The 18908-nt window shown below is 41.3% G+C and overlaps 1 protein-coding gene across 4 annotated transcripts in view; it reads right to left on the bottom strand.

The window, feature by feature from the left end:
* tnpo1 (transportin 1) overlaps window positions 1-17857 on the bottom strand; it is an 81920-nt gene extending 64063 nt beyond the window's left edge. For all 4 annotated transcript variants that reach the window (XR_013547099.1, XM_078396600.1, XM_078396601.1 and 1 more), the window contains exons 1-4: window positions 17722-17857; window positions 17441-17554; window positions 16339-16414; window positions 7-156 (exon numbers count right to left, since the gene is read on the bottom strand). Coding sequence is in view for 3 of the 4 variants with exons in the window: in XM_078396600.1 (XP_078252726.1) it covers window positions 7-156; window positions 16339-16414; window positions 17441-17545 (331 nt within the window). In the remaining variant the exon portion in view is untranslated. The remainder of the gene's footprint in view (window positions 1-6; window positions 157-16338; window positions 16415-17440; window positions 17555-17721) is intronic.
* Window positions 17858-18908: the final 1051 nt, after the last annotated feature.

The following is an 18908-nucleotide window of genomic DNA, read 5'->3' as shown; positions in this document are numbered from 1 at the left end:
ACTTACCAACTGTGGCTCTTATTAAGGGGGAAGAATCACCAATGTTTCTCAGGCACTCAATTTTAATGAAATCAGTGACCCCATTTGGAAAGTTATGTAAATGTGCTTTCACATTGTTCTTCAATATTAAACCACTCAGGGATCGTGTGGGTTCATCTGCAATGGAACATATTGCATATGCATATGGATTAACATAAATCAGCACTGGTACATTTAAACTGCACATTGTATTTTAAAATCACATCAAAACTAGAAATGACCAACTGAAAAATGAAAAATGATGCCATTCATACCATGACAACAAAAACACATTAATCAATCCAGTGATCTCCTCCAACATAAAGCTGCTGTCAGGGAGAAAACAGCAAATTGTTTACCAATTCTACACATCAACCCAGCATTTATCAATTGGGCTTTGTCTCAGCTAGTTAGACAACTTGAAAATGTTTGCCAGTGATTCACAAGGACAGCAGCAAATAATCAAAAATCCAGGCCAACTCGTTATATTGTTTATTTGTGTGATTTAGACAATTAATAATCCAGCTTTGCCTTCAGGACCTAGGTTCTATAATATCATGAGTATAGTTTTTTTTACCTGTTTTAACAGTTAAGTTGAGTTTATTATCATATAGTACAGTGAGATAAGAGGTACAATGAAAATCCTGCTTGCAGCAGCATCACAGGCTCAAACAACAAAAGAACATAAATTCTAAAAGAGTGAAAAGGAAAGAATCTAAAAATATATTTTACTGCAAAAGTACACAATTTGTAAAACGTCCAAAGTTCAGTTTATTGTCATGTGTACAGAGTGAAAACCAGTGGATAAGTAGTCCGTGGAGTTCTGTCGCCAAGGTAGGATCAAGGTTGTGAGGGTTGGTTCAAGGCCCAGGGAAAGTAGCTGTTCAAGGTTATGGGAAAGTAGCTGTTCCTGAAACTGGTGGTTCAGACTTCTGCACTTCCTGCCTGACGGTAGCAGCAAGAACCATAGCCCAAATTGTGAAGGATCCTTGATGATAGATGCTGCTTTCTTGAGGCAGTACCTCATGCAGATGCTTTCAAAGGTAGGGAAGTTGTGCTCTGATGGACTGGCAGCTCTTTGCTGCCTCATGCTTTCCTGTGCATCAGAACTGTCACACTAAGCCATAATACAACCAGCCAGGATTCCTTCAACAATGCTTCTGTATTCGGCGACAAATCACTTCATGCTATAGAAAGTAGACACACTGGCATGCCTTCCTCATGATTACATCAATGTGCTGTGACGAGGACGTGTCATCTGAGATGTTAACACCCAGAAATTTGAAGCTGCTCTCTCTCTCTCTCTCTCTACCGCTGACCCAGCAATGAATACTTAAGGGAGAAGTTACCTACAAGGAAAGATTGGACAGACTTGAATTGTTTTCTCTGGAACACTGGAGGTTGTGTGGCAACACCTGCACCAGAGGTTCAGGTTTCCCCACAACCTGATAGAAGTATATAAAATTGTGAGAGGCATAGACAGACATGGTCAGAAGCTTTTACACAGAATGGAAAAAATCAAATATCAGGGCATAGCTTATGGGTGAGAGGGGCAAAGTTTAAAGGAGATGCGCAGGATTTTTTTTTTTTTTACACAGTGGGTGGCAAGTGCCTGGAGTGTGCTGCCGGGGGCGATGGTCAAGGCAGATACAATAGTGGCATTTAAGACACTTGTGGAATGGCACATGGACGTGCAGGAAATGGAGGGATATAGATTATGTACAGGTAGATACGATTTGGTTTTGGCATCATATTTGGCACATAGATGATGGGAGTAAGGGCTGCTCTGTTCTATGTTCAAAAGAGTCTGTGGCCCCCAAATAGTGAATGGGAAAGCAAATACGTCAAGATAGCTGTAGGACGAATAAGGTTATCAATGTCGGCGATTTTAAGTTTCCCAATATTGACTGGGAATGTCATAATGCAAAATCTTTAGACGGGACAGAATTTGTTAAATGAGAAGAGAGCCCTACATGGAAGAGGGCAACGCTTGATCTAGTCTTTGGAAATTGGGAGGGGCAAGTGGATGAAGCTTTCGTAGATTAGCCTTTTGGGACTAACGATCACTGTTCTATTAGGCTTAAGATAGTTATGGATAGAAACATGGCAGACCCACGTGTTAAAATTTTTAATTGGGGCAAGGCCGCCTTTGAAGGTATTATAGACAGGAACTCACTCAAGTTGATTGGCAGGTTATTTGAAGGAAAATAAATATCCAGAAAGTGGGATGTTTCTCAGTATGCTGACAAGAGTCCAGGACCTGCATGTTCCCGTTATAGTGAAGGGCAAAGCAAATGGACGTAAGGAAGCTTGGATGACGAGAGAAATTGAGGCTCCGGTCAAGAATAAGGAAGCATGGGGCAGGTCTAGACAGCTGGAATGAAGTGTATCCCCGGAGGAGTTGTGGAAACTGAGGAGCATGATAAAAAAGAAAATCAGGAGGGCAAAAAGGGGACAGGAGATAGCTGGAAGGGGTGCAGAGAAGATTGTTAAGGATGGTGCCAGGACTCAAGGGCCTGAGCTATAAAAAGAGGTTGAGCAGGCTAGGACTTTGTTCCTTGGAGCACAGAAGAGTGAGGGATGATCTTATGGAGATGCATAAGATCGCAGAATAGACAGTATAAATGCAGGTTTTTTTAAACCCAGAGTAGGGGGATTTAAAAAAATGAAGACATAGGTTTAAGGTGAGGGGGTGGGGAAGAGTTAACAGGAATCCAAGGGGCACCTTTTTCTTGACACAAAGGGTAGCAGGTATATGGAATGAGTTGCCGGAAGTTATTCCATGGAGCACAGAAACTTGGATCGCAGGTACAATCACAACATTTAAAACACATTTAGACAGGTACATTGATAGGATAGATTTAGTCATAGAGCCATAGAGTGATACAGTGTGGAAACAGGCCCTTCAGCCCAACCTGCCAACATGCCCCAGCTACACTAGTCCCACCTGCCCACATTTGGTCCATTTCCCTCCAAATCTGTCCTATCCATTTACCTGTCTGTTTCTTAAATGTTGGGATAGTCCCTGCCTCAACTACCTCCACTGGCAGCTTGTTCTAAACATCCATCACCACTTTGTGGGAGAAAGTTACCCCTCAGATTCCTATTAAATAGTTTCCCCTTCACAAACCAATGTCTTCTGGTCCTCGATTCACCTACTCTGGGCAAGAGACTCTGTGCATCCACCCAATTTAGAGGGATATCGGACAAATGCAGGCAGATGGAACCAGTGTAGATGAGGCATGTTGGTCCGCGTAGGCAAGTTAGGCTGAAGGGCCTGGTTCCACACTGGATGATCTATAACAATGAGATTCTTTCTTGTAGCAGCATAACAGGATTGTAAACACAAAACACTGACTATACAAATAATAATTCTAGAAATTAATAACCACAATACTATTGAAAACAAAAACAAGTCCTTAGTGGGGGAATTAAACAAAGTCCCTAGAAGTTCATAATCGAGGTTAGAGTAGTGGTCTTCAAGAAACTGATTATTGTTGGGAAGAAGTTATTCTTGAACCTGGTGGACAGTTTTCAGACTGCTTCCCAATAGGAGTGAAATGAGAGTGCGGCCAGGGTGATGCAAGTCTTTAATTGGGTCTTTTTGAGGCAGCACCTGCAATATGGTGGGGAGCCAGTACTTCTAAATTTACCATTCTCTATAATTGTCTTCAATCCTGGATATTCAAGTTTCTGAACCAGGGCGTGATGCAACTAGTCTCTCTACTGTACACTGCAGAAGTTCAAGGGAGTGTTCGTCGACATACCAAATCTTCTTCATCTTCTAAGGAAGTGGAGGTGTTGTTGGGCTTTCTTTGTGATAGCATCAATATACCAGGCCCAAGGCAGATCTTCAGATATGCACACCCAGGAACTTGTATTTTCAATCGCCCTCCTATACTCCGACTCATCACTACAACTATACCACTCGTCCAACAGTGGTATAGCTAGCAAATTTAAAGCCAGCATGGAACAGTGTCTGGCTACCTCATCAATGGGTACAGAGAGAGTAGAGCAGGGGACTGAGCACACGGCCCTGAGATGCTCCTGTGCTGATGGTTATCAAGGAGCTATTGCCTATTTGTACTGATTGTGGTCTGCCGATGAGGAAGTCAAGGATCCAGTTTCATAGGGATGATGAGACGCATTTCCCAAGTTTGATAACAAATTTGGAGTTGACGGTGTTGAACAATGAACAGCCTGACATACATGTCGACCTTTCCAAGGAAAAAAACTGCAGAGATGAAAATGGGTAATTGAATGAAGATCTGTAAAGTGATAGATCTAGATGATTTACATGCAGCCTATACGATCATGGGGAGGTCGAGGCAACAGCAGATGTTTTAACATAGCTTTTTTCAAAAAAAGTAGCAGTGTCCATAGAAGTGTTTCACAAAATGCTGTGGTAACTCAGCAGGTCAGGCAGCATCTCTGGAGAGAAGGAATGGGTGACGTTTCGGGTCGAAACCCTTCTTCAGACTGAAGGGTCTCGACCCGAAACGTCACCCATTCCTCCTCTCCAGAGATGCTGCCTGACCTGCTGAGTTACTCCAGCATTTTGTGATACCTTTGATTTGTACCAGCATCTGCAGTTATTTTCCTCCATAGAAGTGTTTAATGGTTTGATTATGTCTATGATGTTTTCAATTATATTTGTGTTACCTCAACTGGCTTGTATTAGTAGATTGTGTACTCAGCTAATTTGCAAGCGATAGGCGTTTTTATTTACATTGCAACTTCATTCTCTGAAAATAGCCTTTCACAGATGGCTTTGAACACCTCCAGAGGAAACATAATTTATTTTTATTTAACTTGCTATGCTGCTGTTCACTGCTGAAGTATATGGCAGCTCTGAAGTGTAAACCTACAATTGACAGATATCCTGATAATAAAAGATAGGTTCCATCTTGCCAATTTCTTTTTTTGCTCGAGGCCCTTCCTGGTAGACTAATTCAGACCACTTAGAAAATTATGCCAGAGTACTCATGTGAAGAAATTACCTGAGCCAATAGGAGTGCATGAAAGCCATATTGGGAAATAATCTTTAATAAATTTTAAAAAAACATTAAAACCATTGCAAATCTCAGAAACGCAAAGATTTCCTTGAGATGTCTCCAATACCTTCATCTAGGTAGCTAGGATGCCACTTGCAGAGTTCCATTCTCACCAGAGACTAAATCAGCTCCCCTCAACCAATACTCTCCTCTAGCCAGGTGAAACTTGTCCTCCATCCTCAACAACTTTTCTTTTGATTCCCCTCACATTCTTCAAATCAAGTGTAGCTATGGACCACCTGTGCCCGTCTTTTCATTTGCTACATTGAAACCAAGGCAAATTCCTTGTATGTTTACATACTTGGCTTATAAAACTTATTCAATTCAATACTATTTGTTCCAAATGTATCCTGGCACCACTCCCAATTTTTTCACAACTACACCAATGTCTGCATTCTGCAATTGTGCAGAACTTGTCAATTTCACCAACTATCACCTTGCTCTGAATATCACTTGGACCTTCTCTGTGCCCTCACGCATGTCTCCTCCATTTCCCAATAGTTCTGATCATGATCCCTCATCCCCCTCTTCCGTCCCCACCCCACCCTCCCAAGACACGGATAGCGTTCCAGCATTCCCCTGGTTCTTACCTTTTACCCAGTCTGAACCCACAGCTAATACATCATTCTCTGACATCTCCGCCAACTTCAATGTGATCCCAGCACCATTCACATGCTCTCCTCCCCTAACCCGTTCTGCTTTCCGCAGCGATCACGGTTCCTTTGACTCCTTTGATTGTTCATCTCTCCCCACCCATTTTCACTGCAACCACGGTAGGTGCAACATGTGCATCTCTACACTCCCTCCCTCACCACTACTCAAGGACTCAAACAGCCCTTCCAAGTGAGACAGAAGTTTACATGCATCAGTCCAACATTGGTGCTCTCAATGTGGTCTCCTCTACATAACAAGACCAACAGTAAACAGGACTGAAGAAGGGTCTCGACCCGACAGGTCACCCATTCCTTCTCTCCAGAGATGCTGCCTCTCCCGCTGAGATACTCCGGTGTTTTGTGTCTATCTTCAGGTTAAACCAGCATCTGCAGTTCCTTCTTACACAGTGCACTAGTTAAATGTAATCTTATTCAAATATTTCACCAAAAACTTGTGTTCCATTTGCCTGGGTCAGCTGCAACTCACAGTTGCTAAGCACTTCTGTTCCCCTTTGTACATTCTCCCTGTCACCACGTGGGTTTTTGCTGGGTGCTCCAATTTCCTCCCACACTCCAAACCCATACAGGTTTGTAGCTTAATTGGCTTCTGCATAATTGTAAATTGCTCCTTGTGTGTAGGATAGTGCTAGTGTTTGGGGATACCACCTGCTCCAAAAATGCCTATTTTTAACCACCATGCCATGGACTGTTTCTATCCCTGCTTTGGTTCCAGCCAAAGAAGAGTATTTCATGCTGTCTCTAGACATGACAATGTCAAATTTACTTTCTCCATCAATGGCAACAATGCCTTCAGCTCTCAGCTCTGGAATCCCATCGCCAACAAATAATTCCTAACAGTTGAATCTCCTCTTTCCTCTAAATCATTTTTTTGACTGAAGTTTGAACATGTGCGCTATTACTTCACATATCCTAGACATAACCTAGACATGAATTTTATTTTATTTTGCTTATTTGAAGTACCCGAACTGCTTTCACACAAAATAAAATAGTCCCATCAATATACAAAGAACATAAATCCAAACACATTTGATTGTTGCTATCCCACCTACCTTTCATTGCAACGACTATTTCCAGAACTAGCATAATGTACATGTCTGTATTTTCCTCTTTCCAGCCTTCAATACTAATTAATATTAACTAGAAATCTCCAACCTGTACTTCTAAGTACGAGAAAGGGGAAATAATATCACAATATGGAACAAAATAGTGGACGGAGCCTAAACAGACATCACCTAATCGAACAACTACCAGAGTTCATGACTAATGTCCAGAAGAAGTAGCTCCACTAAATTCCTATTGGTCAAGTAAAGTGATCAAACGTGTCAATCAAACTGTTCAATGCAAAACCACTACCAAACCTTCAGTCCAAATGTAATCAATTAATTCAACATAGAACAGAGAATAGGCAATGTGACTCAAATGAAATTAAGTTACTGGATGATTGCAGCACAGGACTTAACAATTCAGAGACAAGATTAAATCCACTAGTTTAGGTTTGGTTTATTATTGTCAGGTGTACCGATGTACAACAAAAAGCTTTGTTTTGCATGCTATCAAATCAGATACTATACATAAATATAATCAAATTAAACTCCAGTACAATAGGTAGAGAAAACAGTAGGGCAATGAGCGCAGAACATAGTTCTCAGCACTGTAACACGTCAGTTCAATAGACATTGTCCATTGTTCCAAACAGGGTAGAGGTGAATCAGACAGTACCCCCAGCTTTTGAAGGATTGCTCAGAAGCTTAATAACAGAGGGGAAGAAACTATTCTAGAGTCTGATAGCTTTCAAGCTTCTGTATTCTGCCCGACAGTAGTGAGAAGGAAGAATCACCAGGGCAGGACAGGTTTTTCATTATGTTGGCTGTTTTTCTGAGGCACCATGAATCAATGGTGAGGAGTTTGGTCTGTATGATGGATTGGGCTACATCCACAACTTCTTGTGGTTTTTGGCAGACCCATTCCCAAACCAAGCTGTGATGCAGCCTGACAATATACTTTCTATGGTGCATCTGTATATCTCCAATATGTGCATCTAATATGTGCATTGGAGACGTGCATCTCCAATATGAGAAAATAGACATTGGTGTGCCTTCTTAACTGCCGCATCAATGTGGCTAGCCCATAACAACGATTGTTGGTAATAGTAATGCCAAGGAACTTGAAGATCTCAATCATATCCACTTTGCACCATGATGCCGATTGGAGCACGCACAGCATGCCGCTTCCTGTATTCGAGAACTTCATCTAACTGACATTGAGAGGGAGATTTCAGTCCTGACACGTTACTAAATTTCTTTTCTCCTTCCTGTACTATCTCGTCATTGTTCATGATACAGTATACCACAGTGGTGTCATTTGCAAATTTGTTGATGGTGCTAGAGCTAAATTTAGCCACAGTCGTGAGCATATAGGGTGTATAGTAGGAGACTAGAGAACACATCCTTGAAGAGCACAGGTGTTGAGAATTATTGTGGACTATATGTTGTCAACTTTCTTCACTGATTCTAGTCTGTTGGTCAGAAAGTCAAGGATGCATTGGCAGAGGAAGAACAGGACCAGATGATTTAAAATGAGTTTGGAAGGGATTATGGAGTTGAAGACAGAACTATAGTCGATAAATAGAGTCCTAAGGACTCGTTGTTAGGTGTTCCAAATATGAGTTTAGGGCCAGGGAGATAGTATTGGCTGGAGACCTATTGCAATAATAAACATAATGCAATGGATCCCAGATGACTGGGATATAGTTAGAGGATGGTGAATCTGAACCATCAGGTTCTTGAATTATCCCACATAACTCTAACTACAGCCAAAGTTTAATTCCATAAGAATTTGGTGTTAAATTTTAAGAAAGGTAGCTTCCGTAATATTAACAATGAAACCATCACCTTGTCATAATATCTATCTGGTTCATGGTATTGTTTCTTGGAGAGAAATTACTGTTTTTGTTAGTGCGTCTCATCGCATGTTGGCTAATTCTTAGTTATCCTTTGAAATGACCTAACAGGCCATCAAGCTGCATCAAAAACCACTAAGACACAACAAGGAAAAAAACAGATGGACCACCTGCCTTCAAACTAGATACCAAAATTGAACATGGCAAAACTGGAGAGTATTGTAGAACCGAGACATCTAATTGTACAGAAATAAAGTTCCCTAAAAGTAGGAACACAGGTAAATAGGGTGGTGAAAGCTGCAGGTAACATGCTTGCCTTCAATCAGGACATCATGTTACAGCCGTACAAGTAATTGGTGAGACCACACTTGGAGTGTTGTGCGCAGTTCTGGTCACGCAGCTGCTGGAAAGATATCATTAAGTTGGAAAAGGTGCAGAAAAGATTCACGAGCTTGTTACCAGTACTGGAGGCCTTGAGTTACAAGAAGAGGCTGGGAAGGCTGGGCCTTTTTTCTCTGGAGAGTACGAGGCCGAGGAGTGAATTTATGGAATTATTCAAAATCAAGAGCAGAACAGATAAATGTGGATGTCTTTTTCACAAGGGACAGGAGTATAAAACTAAGGAGCATAGAGTTCAGGTAAGGGGAAAGATCTAAAAAGGGACCAGAGGGGCAACTATTTCCACATATAGGATGGTGGGTATACAAAATGACTTGCCAGAGAAAGAACGATAAGTCATTTAAAAAACATTTGGACGAGTTCATGAATAGAGAAGGTTTAGAGGGATACTGGCAAAACATAGGCAAATTGGGACTAGCTCAGATAAACATCTTGGTTGGCATTGGTTAGTTGGGCCATAGGCCCTGTTTCCATGCTGCACAACTATGATATTTGAAACATTCTGGTTCATTTTATTGTACAACATAAATATTAAGAAATGCTCCCTTTATAAAAGTGATTGAACCATATTTAATACAACTCCTCTATAGTTCAATTGCTGAAGTACTATTGTTCATAGAGCCAGGGTCATAAGCACAGAAATGTGTCCTTTGACCCAGCATGTCCATGCTGACCTAGTTTTCCATCGACACTAATCCCATTTCCCACATTTGGACTATATCCTTCTATGCCATACATATTTAAGCGTCTGCCACTTAAAAGTAGTAATTGTATCCGATTCTACACGTTCTCTGGCAGATTAGTACAAATTATAGGGGAAAAAAATCTATTAACCTGCATCACTGTCTTTCACTGATGTATCTAAGCTCGGCAGTAGTTACGGGATTTTTTCCTGAGGAATTTGGGGCTCTCTTTATTCTTCCAAGCCTGAAGTACACCATTTCATATTTATATTGCAATTAATTTGCCAATTACACATTCAATAGACAATAGGTGCAGGAGTAGGCCATTCGGCCCTTCGCGCCAACCTCATGCTGCAAGTTTTCAGATCTTATTTGAATTTTCTCAGTCTTTTGTATAAATTAAATCCCAAATGTAACATCACTATACAGTAATAATCAACTATCCAATTGTTCGAAAAGCCCGAGTTCAGGTTCTGGCTCCTCGAAACCACTTTACGTGTTCCCTTGACACTATATACGTCCCCATTTTCCCATGGTCTCAAGGCTCCTTTTAAACTCATCAGGGCCTCACTTTCCACACTTTTAAAATGTTCTTAAAAAGTGAAGTAAATGTGCTGAAATATTCATCGGAATAACATCCAATAGCACGTAGAGGCCAGATGCAAAAACAAGGAATTGCAGATGTTGGTTCACACAAAAGGAACAAAAAGTGATGGAGTAATTCAGCGGGTCAGGCAGCATCTCTGGACAACATGGATAGGAAGGAGATGTTTCAGGTTGGTACTCTTCCGCAGAATGATTGGTTGGGGGAAGAGGGTAAAAAAGCTGGGAGACAGGCAGGTCGAAGTATAGCAGGTAATAGGCGAGGGTTTTTTTTTTTGACAGGCAGACAGTTGGAACAAAGGCCAGAGATTAAAACAGGTGTGAGAAAAGGAATTGAGGAGTTGGGAATTATGATGCCTGAAGAAGGAAAATGGGTTGGAGGGTGGGGGGGGGGGGGAGTGATCAAGGGAGAAAAAGGTATGAATCAAGATGGGGCACAGGGGAGGGAGAGACAAACGGCAGAGGGAAGGGGGGGGGGGGTTATCTAAAATTGGGGAATTCAATGTTCATACCATTGGGTTGTAAGTCTCGAGTTTGTTGGATTGTTTCTATTTTATCATGAAAACATACTTGTAAATGTACTCCATTTTCTGTTTTTAATCCATTTAATAATTATTTGGTTACTCCATTTTCTGTTTTCAGTTACATAGATGCTATTCTGTTTCTAATCAGACATTTTAAACATCGAAGATAGACACAAATGTTGGAGTAACTCAGTGAGACAGGCATCTCTGGAGAGAAGGAATGGGTGACGTATCGGGTCGAGACCCTTTTTCAGACTGAAAGTCACGGGAAAGGGAAACGTGAGATATAGATGATGATGTAGATATAGAACAAATGAATGAAAGATATGAAAAAAGTAACAATAATAATGGAAACAGGGCATTGTTAACTGTTTGCTAGGTGAGAACAAAAAGCTGATGAAACGTGGGTGGGGAGGGATGTAGAGAGAGGGAATGCAGAGATTACTTGAAGTTAGAGAAATCAATATTCATAGGACAGAAAGGTCAGTGTGGGAATGGGAAGAGGAAATAAAGTGATTAGCAACCGGGAGATCAGGTAGGTCCAGGCAGACTGAGAGAAGGTGTTCAGTGAAACTAAGCAAAACAGATTCCCACACTGACCTTTCGGTCCAAGGTCTCCCCCATTGTCAGAGTGAGTCTAAACGCAAATTGGAGGAACAGCATCTCATATTTTGCTTGGGCAGCTCACAACCCAGGGGTATGAATATTGATTTCACGAACTTCAAGTAACCCCTGCATTCCCTCACTCTCCATCCCTCCCCCACCCAAGTCACACCAGCTTTTCGTTCTCACTTAGCAAACAGCTAACAATGCCCTTTCCACTATCATTGTTACTATTTTGCATATCTTTCGTTGATTCGTTCTATATCTCTCTACATCATCGTCTATATCTCTCGTTTCCCTGTCCTGTGACTTTCAGTCTGAAGAAGGGTCTCAACCCGAAATGTCACCCATTTCTTCTCTCCAGAGATGCTGCCTGTCTTGCCGAGTTACTCCAGCATTTTGTGTCTATCTTTGGTTTAAGTCAAGTCAATTTTATTTGTATAGCACATTTAAAAACAACCCACGTTGACCAAAGTGCTGTACATCTGATTAGGTACTAAGGAAAAAATGAAACATACAGTAGCACGCAAACATAACAGCACATACAAAACAGTTCACAGCTCCTCCTCAATGAGCCTCAAACGCTAGGGAGTAGAAATAGGTTTTGAGCCTGGACTTAAAGGAGTCGATGGAGGGGGCAGTTCTGATGGGGAGAGGGATGCTGTTCCACAGTCCCGGAGCTGCATCTTAAACCAGTCTTAAACCAGCATCTGCAGTTCCTTCCTACACATTTAAAAAATCAAAACAAATTTTATCTATATTTCTATTGAGCCCACTACTTCAAATAATTCAGTAAGGTTATCGGTAAGACAAGATGGACATTCCCTTTAAAATGAAAACAAAAAGCTAGTCAGACAGCATCTATGGAAAGAGAAGTAGCTAATTTGTCAGGCCAAAGATTCATCAGAATAGAGAAAGATGGGAAGCCACCAAGTCTTAGTGGCAGAGAAACCAGAAGATAATTTGAAAAGGTGGCTTTATTTAAGATTTCCAGTGCTATATTTTTGGAAAATATTGGGATATTATAAACATTCAGCAGATTGGGCAGAACATGTGGAGGCCCACACGCTGTGTTTTGGTCACCTACCAGCTTTAAGTTTCAGTGGCAAAGTAGACAAAATATCTATGTAGCATTTTTCATTGCTGCTTTCCCTACTCACTGCAAACCCAATTTTCATTTATATGGTATATTGAGTATTGTACATGTCCAACCTACCAAGTAGTTATCTTCTGCAATGTTTAAAAAAAACAATGAATGTTGGAAATCCGAAATAAAAAATGAAAATGCTGGAATCTCTTTACAATAAGCAGTAATTATGGAATGGGAAACAAAGTTGATCATTCAGGTGTTTTTATCTTTCTACAGTAATTAAAAGTAAAAATCTCAAGAGGCTTGAGAGAATATAGTAAAAATATTACTAATCCATCCAGGGTTTGGACAGTTAAACAAAAGATTGGTCAAACGTGGGGGTTTGGTAATGCTTTAATGGAGGAAGGAGAGTGAACAGTTAGGATTAGGTTTACGATTATCACATGTACCAAGGTACAGTGGAGAGCTTTGTTTTGCATGCTATTCAATCAGTTAATACTAGTCATCAATACAATATACAATGCGTTGAGAAAAGAGGAAGGTAGAGTGCAAAATATAGCTCTCAATCATTTTCACCGGCACCACTGATGCCGATTGGAGAATGTACTCCACCGTGCTTCCTGAATTTAATAACTAGCTCCTTTGTCTTGCTGACATTGAGGGAGAGGTTGTTGTCCTGACACAATTTTGATAAGTTCATGATCTCTTTCCTGTACTCGATCGCGTCTTTGTTCATGAGAATTAGAGACCTTGAGATTTTAGCAGCCGAAGGTACATGGAGCAATGGACACTTAAAAGAATGGATTACGAGGAGGAGAATTTCAAATGTTGGGTCAGCAAGCACAAGCACTTAATTTAAAACAAAAACTGCTGGAGGAACTCAGCAGGCCAGGCAACATCCATGGAGGGAAAGAGTCAGACAATGTTTTGACTTGATACCTTTCAAGACCAATGACGAGACAGAGCGCAGGAAGGAGATAGAGAACTTAGTAATACGGTGTCAGGACAATAACCTCTCCCTCAATGTCAGCACGGCAAAGGAGCTAGTTATTGACTTCAGGAAGCGTGGTAGAGTACAGACCCTAATGGAAATGGTTGGGAGCTTCAAGTTCCTTGGCATTAATACTACCAATGTTGTAGACCAACCACATTGAAGTGACAGCCAAGAGGTACACCAACGCCTCCATTTCCTGAGGAAATTTGGCATGTCTCCAGTGGTTCTTACAAACCTCCACAGATGCCCCATAGAAAGCATTCTGTTGGACTGCATCATGGCTTGGTTTGGGAATAGATCTGTGCAACATCGCAAGAAATTGCAGAGCTGTAGATGCAGCCTAGTTCATCACGTATACCACACCTCACCATTGACTCCATTTGAACTTCACACTACCTCAGAAAAGCAGCCAACATAATAATACTTATCCATCCCTGTTTCCCTCGGCAGAAGGTACAGAAGCTTGACAGCATACACCACCAGACTCAGGAACACCTTCTTCCCTTCAGTTTGAATGAAAGACACAGTATGGAAACAGGCCCAGAAGCCCATGCCAACTATCGATTACCCGTTCACGCTAGTTGTATGTTATCCCACTTTCTCATCCACTCCCTACAAATTAGGGGCAACTTGCAGAGGCCAATTAATTTACCCACACATCTTTAGGATGTGGGAGCAAAACAGAGAAAACCCACTCAGTCACGTGGAGAATATGCAAAATCCACACAGACAACACCAGAGGTCAAAATCGAATCTGGGTCTGTGGCGCTATGAGGCAGCAGATCTGCCAGTTACACCACCCATCAGACACCCAAATCCCTACATCAGTTTATTATCAAGGACCCTGGTGATTGCCTGTCTGAATTCAACCAGTAGGCTGCCAGTGTACATTGGTCAAGGGTTTTATCCAGGAGGAACTAGGATTAGGAAAAGGGAATGTTTTTATGGAGACCATTGGAAGGAAGTCATTAAAGATAGTCTATGATTCGTTTAAGAGATGACCAAGAATGGGGATTAGGGATTTACATGGAATTTCAGGTTGGGAAACTAATGAACTTTGGAAAAAGTAAAGAGGATTGAAATAGTCAACATCAGAAAATGAAAAGTTGCTTGCTGTGGCTATTGGGGCAGGAAAGCAATGAAGTTATCTTGCGGTTTTTTTAAAGCTTGAGTGGGCCAGAATGGCCTTTTTTTCCCAAGAAGTTAAGAGGAATGGAACAGGTTGAGTTTTTAAAAAAACATTCCACACCCAAGCATATTTTGGTATCAAGAGACTTAAAAGCATATCAACAATCTAAATGCAGTAACTGGTGGCACATACACAAAACTGGGAAGGCTAGATATCATCACCTATAATAGCCACTGGAAAAGGGAATATTTATCCAAGAAAATGTCAACCCTAAAAGGTAGTGGGAGGATATACTGGACTGGATATTGGAAACATTTCCCAAAAAGGGAGAAATAAAGCACGGTATCACACAGAAACCTTGAGGATTGCATACGGAGACAAAAATCTAAAAGTGGTAGGTCAAAATTAACAACCAAAATGCAAGTATAGGGTTGCATACAAAAGAAGAGTTACACAAGAGTAGTTATGTAGAAAATGCAAAACATAAAATGCCTGCTTCCAAGCTGCTTCTCTTAAATTTCAACCAAGAATACACAAGCAACTAGTGACATTTTTTTTTTCAATGGTAGTTGCGGAAGATCTGAAATAAATTTTAAAATGTTGGAAACGTTATCTATGAAAAGCAAACAGTTAATATTTCAATTTTAAGAACCTTTGTCAGAGTTAGTTTCACATTAGAGGATGGAGGAGGGATGAATCGGGAATATAATTCCCGATAGGGCATGGCAGGATTTCCACAGGAATAAGCTATGGAAATAGCTATCTGGGTGATAGATATTAAAATAGGTTTACTCTCTTTCCCAGTTTTGGCAAAGGGTTTTCAATCCGAAACGTGAACTGTTTCTTTTCCCAGAAATGCAGTCTACTAGCTCAGTATTTTCAGCATTTTCTATTATTTTACAAAGGCAACCTAAACCTGCATCTTATGAAGACTGCTTTAAACATTCAACAGTAGTTAGATGGTTAAAGAAAATAATCAAAAATGTGATACATATTTCCCCTGACTTTGATCAAATTAAACTTTCGATTATGCGATGTCATCATTCAGAGCAGATTTGTGGCAGAAATGTTACTCCAGTTATGACAAGTTTGCCTAAATCTAAAACAGACCAAGTCAATTCAAACCAACACTAATCCAACAAACAGTTTAAAAAATGATCTGAATCCCAGTATCCTTCAAGATCCAGTATTAAAACTTCTCTACAGTTACTATAATTTAAAACTCAAGTTTACATTTAATGCACAAGGTTGTATAAACTCATGTCAAGTCAAGTCAAGTCAAATTTATTTGTCACATACACATACACGATGTGCAGTGAAATGAAAGTGGCAATGCCTGCGGGTTGTGCACAAAAAGAATTACAGTTACAGCATATAAATAAAGTTAATAAAGTTAGTTTACTGAAAGCTAAAACTAGGGATGATGTGAGATGCATAGATATCAGCAAATTATAAATCATATGAGCCTTGTAAACATAAAATAAATTGCACAATTCCTAATAATGCCTACAAGAACGCCTTGAAAACATGTTTCACATTTTGGAATTGTAACAAATCTGCAAACTTTAAACTGTCATTATCATATAATGTAATTAAAAGTGCTATGCATTTCAAATGTTTTTTTTTTTACAAATCTGTCATTCATACAGCCAAACCCAATGCACCTACCTTCTGATTTCAACTTTGTCAGAACAAAAATCAGATAGTTATTGAAGTCTGGATATTGATTCAATTGTTCCAGTTTCTATTTTGAAAAACGTTAAGGAAACTAAAAATGAAAAACGTTTTAAATACCGTAGTTTACCAGATAAACATTTGGAAAAAATAACGTAACTAAGTAAATTAGAAAGCGTTTAAGCTGTTTATCACAGTGAACGCAATAGATATAAACGTATTCAAATAGAACGAGGGAATAACGACGCCGAAGTAATTGGAGGAACGTATTACAATATTCACCTCCCCCATCAACCAATCTCTCTCTACAACGTGAGGCGCATGGCGATGGTGCGTTAAGCATACCATTCGAGTTGAAGCACCATGAAAAAAAAAAACAAGGATCCAAAAATTGAACACGCCATCGGCTTAGCGTTCAGCCTTAGTAGTCGCAGGCTGCATTGATAATAAAAACAAATGAACAGAGCCCTCCAAACGAGTTTACGAAATTTTGAATTCACAATAATTAAGCAGACGTTACCCAAGGGTGTGTGTGTGTGTGTGGGTGTGTGTGTGTGTGTGTGGGTGTGTGTGTGTGTGGGGGGGGGGGGTGGGGTGTGTGGGGGGGGTGGGGGGTGTGTGTGAGGGTGTGTGTGGGGGGGTGTGTGTGGGGGGGGGGGTGTGGGGGGGGGGGTGGGTGTGGGGGGGGGGGGTGTGGGGGGGGGGGGTGTGGGGGGTGTGTGTGTGGGGGGGTGGGGGGTGTGTGTGGGGGGGTGGGGGGTGTGTGTGTGGGGGGGTGGGGGGTGTGTGTGGGGGGGTGGGGGGTGTGTGTGGGGGGGTGGGGGGGTGTGTGTGGGGGGGTGGGGGGTGTGTGTGGGGGGGTGGGGGGTGTGTGTGGGGGGTGTGTGGGTGTGTGGGGGGGGGCATAGGGTAGCAGGAGAAAAGTCTCAGGCAGAACACAACAAAAATTGTTTCACCCCGATTTCTAACATCTCAAACACGACAGAAGGGAACAACATTTACCCGGCCGACCACATTTTGGATGAACGGTTTTCGGAAAAGAAAAAACAAAATCAGGTTGGCCGCATTATCAAACCTGCGGCTTTACAAAGGATACTTGCTGAACGGTTCTCTGGATGGCGGTGTCTGGAGACTGCGATTCCTTTAATAGCTGGAGAATCTGCTGGAGCCCTTGCTCGTCGGGTTTCCACTCGAACTCCATCTTGGTTTGCTGCAACGAGAGATAGACGAGAGAGCGAGAGAGACTCGCACACAAGAGTCGGGTCAAACGCCACCACTTACCACAAACAGATTCAGCACAAACCGTTCGCCAATTAGAAAATCTCTTTTAGCCGGTAGAGCAACATTAAAATCCACATTCTTAAAATTATTACAAACCTAAAATACACTGAAGAGGTTTTTTTTTTTTTTTCTTTCTTAAAAATACTCCGTCAGTCAAACGTGACAACAATCTTTCTAACGCCGCACCGCCAAGGCCTAAAACGACAGACTCATGGCGAATTTGCAATCCAGTCAGACAACAGAACTGTAAGACTCGCTCTTCCCCGGGTCCTAGTGCGCGACGGGTCACACGGACACGTCCAATCCCCAAACTTGCCAATCACGTTCTCTGGGTCCTAAAACAAAACAACTTCTACTGTGTCCGCGTTTAAGGGGCGAAAAAATATTTTACAAACCAAATACAGAAAAATCTTTACGAACATGCAAGATACATTGTGATGATATGTTTCACGTCTGTGGGTTTTGATTTTAAGAACACAAAAGACACAGAAATAAAAAATAACTAGTCAATTTTAATCATATATTATTAGTACTGTGACTATTTTGGGCACATCGTCACAAAATTCATCAACAATTATTTTGCTCATTGCAATAGGTTGGCCATCACACAAGATGTATAAGTTCCATAAAGACACAAGAGACTGCAGATGCAGAAATCACCAGTACCAAAACAAACTGCTGGAGAAACTCAGCGGTTTAGGCAGCACCTGTGAAGAGAAATGGATAACGTTTTGGGTCAGGATCCTTCGTATGGCTGAACATTTCCCTTCACAGATGTTGCCTGGCCCACTTAGTTCCTCCAAAGCACATTGGTTTTTGCTCAGTATATTATCTTTCCACTCATACTTGCGTAAGGATTCTGTGTACGGTCATCAAATAGCTTTTTAGTTTCGTTTATTGTTGTCACGTGTACAGGTACAGTGAAAAGCTTTTATTTGTGTGCAGTTCAGTCAAAAACACTGCACATGAATACAATCAAGCCACCCACAGTGCACAAATAAAGAGTACCCCATTTAGTGAAACCATATAACATTGAAGTCAGATTAAAGATAATTTCAAAGGTCTCCAATGAGGTAGATGAGAGGTCAGGACTGCACTCAAGCTGATGAGAGGACCATTCCATTGCCTGATAACAGCTGGGAAGAAACTGTTCCTCAATATGGAGGTATGAGCTTTCAATCTTCTGTACCTCTTGCCTGATGGGAGAGGAGAGAAGAACGAGTGACCGGGGCATGACTGCAGCTGAAGTGTAGATGGAATCAACGGAAGGGAGGCTGGCTTGT

This window comes from Rhinoraja longicauda, chromosome 3 (assembly GCF_053455715.1).
Source record: "Rhinoraja longicauda isolate Sanriku21f chromosome 3, sRhiLon1.1, whole genome shotgun sequence".
NCBI lineage: Eukaryota > Metazoa > Chordata > Chondrichthyes > Rajiformes > Arhynchobatidae > Rhinoraja > Rhinoraja longicauda.
Note: the sequence above shows the minus strand (reverse complement) of the source record. Positions and strands in the feature narration are given on the sequence as shown.